Source organism: Rhinopithecus bieti, unplaced genomic scaffold (genome assembly GCF_001698545.2).
Source record: "Rhinopithecus bieti isolate Rb0 unplaced genomic scaffold, ASM169854v2 scaffold_39006, whole genome shotgun sequence".
Classification (NCBI taxonomy): domain Eukaryota; kingdom Metazoa; phylum Chordata; class Mammalia; order Primates; family Cercopithecidae; genus Rhinopithecus; species Rhinopithecus bieti.
Window position 1 is genome coordinate 234,845 of NW_016816568.1, and position 3,469 is coordinate 238,313.

The 3,469-nt window shown below is 35.0% G+C and overlaps 1 protein-coding gene across 1 annotated transcript; it reads left to right on the forward strand.

Annotated features, from left to right (window-relative positions):
• Positions 1 to 2,922: 2,922 nt before the first annotated feature.
• LOC108517177 (guanine nucleotide-binding protein G(T) subunit gamma-T1-like) lies at positions 2,923 to 3,445 on the forward strand. The gene has a single exon (XM_017854963.1). The coding sequence runs from the start codon at positions 3,287 to 3,289 to the stop codon at positions 3,443 to 3,445; it is 159 nt and encodes a 52-aa protein (XP_017710452.1). The 5' UTR covers positions 2,923 to 3,286.
• The last annotated feature ends 24 nt before the right edge of the window (positions 3,446 to 3,469 follow it).

Genomic DNA, 3,469 nt, shown 5'->3' on the forward strand with positions numbered 1-3,469 from the left:
TTACCAACAGTTCACTGCCATTAGAAGGAGAAGAAATGGCAAAGGACTAAACCACCAAACAAACAGTGATGAAAGCTTGGAGAATGTAAATATGTATTTTAGATTCCTTCATTTTAGGAAAGTTATTAATAGTAGAACAAAACCTCCACAAGTGGTAACAGTAACCTTATATTTTTAAAACATCTCATTTTATCAGGACAAAGTGAAAAAGGTGTTTGTGTTATCTTCATACGTGGTTCAAAATGCCTACTCCCAGTCAAAACTGGGATTTTTGGCTTCTTCTATGTTTATAATAATCTCAAACTCCCCTGTTGCCCTTTCCATATAGGCAAAACATTTTGCTGTAAAGATAAAATTAAATCAATACTAAGGCTTAGAACATACACCAAAAAAGTTAAAGTCCTTATTTTTACAATTCAGGGTAAATAAAATGAATTTTTGGGATAAAGCAAAGTTTTACCTTCTTAAGTTGAAGTATCCAAAAGCTGTTTTATTATTTGTGTACTCAGGATTATTGTTTTGTAGGCAAGGTGGTTGTCTTCATGTTTATTATTCACTTGTGGTAAGTTCACCTTGGACTTTTTATTTTGGGTAAACATCACTTACATCATCATTAATCAGGCTTCGGGGTTCCTTTTCCTCGTTATTCAATGTCTCTCTGCTCTTGGAAGTCAAACCAATTTAATATAAGACTGCAAAAACTCCATACACGTACACACACAAACACACATGCGTATAGACACACATACATATACATGTACTCTCTTAGTCTTCTCAGGGTGATGTACCGGAATACCATAGACTGGTGAGTTACAACCAATAGAAATGTATTTCTCACAGTTCTGGAAGCTGGGTCATCCAAGATCAAGGAACCAGCAGATTCAGTGTCTGGCGAGAGACTGCTCCCTCTTTCATGAACGCTTGTCTTTTCATTTTGTCCTCACCTGGTGATAGGGGTGAGGAAGCTCTCTGGGGTCTCTTTTATAAGGACAGTAATCCTATTTATGAGAGTTCTGTCGTCATGACCTAATCACCTACCAAAACCCCACCTTGGGGGTTAGGAGTTCAACAAATGAGTTTTTAGGGGATACAATTGTTCAGCCTGATACATATATATGATACACACACACACACACACATTATATATATAATATATAGAAATATATAGATAATATACAGAAATATTATTTCTCTATATAATAGATAATAATACATATATTATATTATACATGAAATGGAACTTCCAGGTCCTGAGCCCCCAGCTCTGACGTGTAATCAGTACAGTATGGTTAAGTGGATATACTCTCAAACCATATTCCCAGCTCAGATTCTTTCTCCACAACAACTTTCTGCCTGTGTAATCCTCATCTATGTTAACTAACTTACCTGTGCCTCTGTTTCTTCAAAACAGCGATAGTAATAGCTTCTAATTCAGAGGATAATTGGGAGGAATAAACAAGGTAATATATGCAAAGCTCTGAGAACAATGCCTGGTAATAGCAAGTGCTTTATGTCATTATGTTATTATTATCTTAAAATTATTATTGATTCTATGAACCAGACTGATTCATATTACACTGATTTTTTTTTTAGTAATACAAGTCTTTGCATCCAGTTTCTGAAGCTGACAGATTTGCAATGACTATAAGTCAATGTAATAGGCAATGACTAAAGACAAACTTTGTAGTAATAGCTAAAAATAGTTATCATTTGATTGTGCATCTTCTTGTGCCAGGCACCTGTTAGGCATTTAAGGCAACCAGTGTAGCTATTCCTATTTTATAGTAATTTATGTAGTAAATTTGTGTAGTAAAAGTAATTTACGTCGTAATTTTATAGTATTTTATGTAGCAAATGAACCTTAGATGAATCACCTTAACTAAGACTAAATAGCTAGTAAATGAGAAGAGCCTTGCAATCCTATGTAAACTACATATATTTATATTAAGCCTCACTGAAATAATTTTTAAACCTATACACATATATAATTTTAGGTAATTTATTGTTCCTTTCATTCTCACATACTCAGATCCCAGCCAGGCACCTTCAAAACCAACCCCTTATGGACTACTGAATTAAGCAGAACAATTTACACCTCTGTTCCTGTCATCTGGTGAAGGCAAAAGTAGTGACTTTTAGGGGGAGAGTGTGGGACCACTGAGCAAGAGGGAAAAAAAATGAATCTAAATTAATGCATATTTCAGAAGTTATGTAAATCTGCAAGTATCATCCTTTGAAGGAAGAACCTAACCTGACAAATGCTTCCTGGCCCCAGTTGAAAATAATTTGTTCTAATATGTAATTAATAAGTCTGCATAGTTGTAAACTAATCTTAAGTCTTATATCAAATGTTCCTTGGAATTTACATAAAAGTGGCCCAAAGATTTCATTAAAAAAAAAAAAAACAGTAAATTGGTTAAATAACTTATGGTATGGACACTTATTAGACTGACAAAAATAAAGTAGTTTGGTGTTACTGTCACAATTAGATATACTAATTGAAAACAAACAAGTTGAAGGTAAGAGTTTAATAATTAGATTTCATGTGTGTGCGTATATATATGTATATTTACATATGTATAGAACATCATCTCTCTCTACAAGGCATGTTAAGTGGTACCTAACAGACTGTAGCTGAAAGGCCTGATTGTTTACTAAATCATTACTATAATGGTGCAGATAAGTGAAGAGCAAAATCAAAAACAACATAAATAATTCAGTCCAGCAAATTATTCACTGACCACTAAAGAACCCAGCCTCTATTCTAGATGGCTGGGATACATTGGACAAATCAGCCAGAGGCCCCTAACCCCTTGGAGCTCACCTACTACACCACCATGCTCAATCACTGTAGATGAGTGTAAAGGAAAATCACATGTGTATACTTCTGAGAATTCAGGGGTGGTGATAAGCCTGGAATTTAATAATTATTCATTCTCTTCCACCTTTACGAGTCACATTTTTGGAATGAGGAAAAAGGTTTAATCAATATGAAATCTGATGACACCCTTGACTTCTGTTGCCAGCTGTGTTCTGATTCCTGGGTCTTGTCTCCTTCAATGCTGGAGGCAGTGTCTGCTGGGAATCTTTAGCTGGAGCATGACCAGCTGTTTTTCCTTTGTCTGGAGATATATCCAGAAGGATTGGGAAGGCTGCAACTTTCTTCTTTCCTACAAAGTACATATGCATTGGCAGAAAGCAGAGAGAATCAAACTGAAAATATACAACCTGAAAATTTATTGTAATAAATAATTCTTGGAATTTGGAGTATTCTGTTTTAACCCAAATGAGTCATCCCTTTTTCCTTCCCCTTAAGGTTTCCAAATGTTGTGAAGAAGTAAGAGATTACGTTGAAGAACGATCTGGCGAGGATCCACTGGTAAAGGGCATCCCAGAGGACAAAAATCCCTTCAAGGAGCTCAAAGGAGGCTGTGTGATTTCATAATACAAAAAAAAAAAAAAAAAAAAA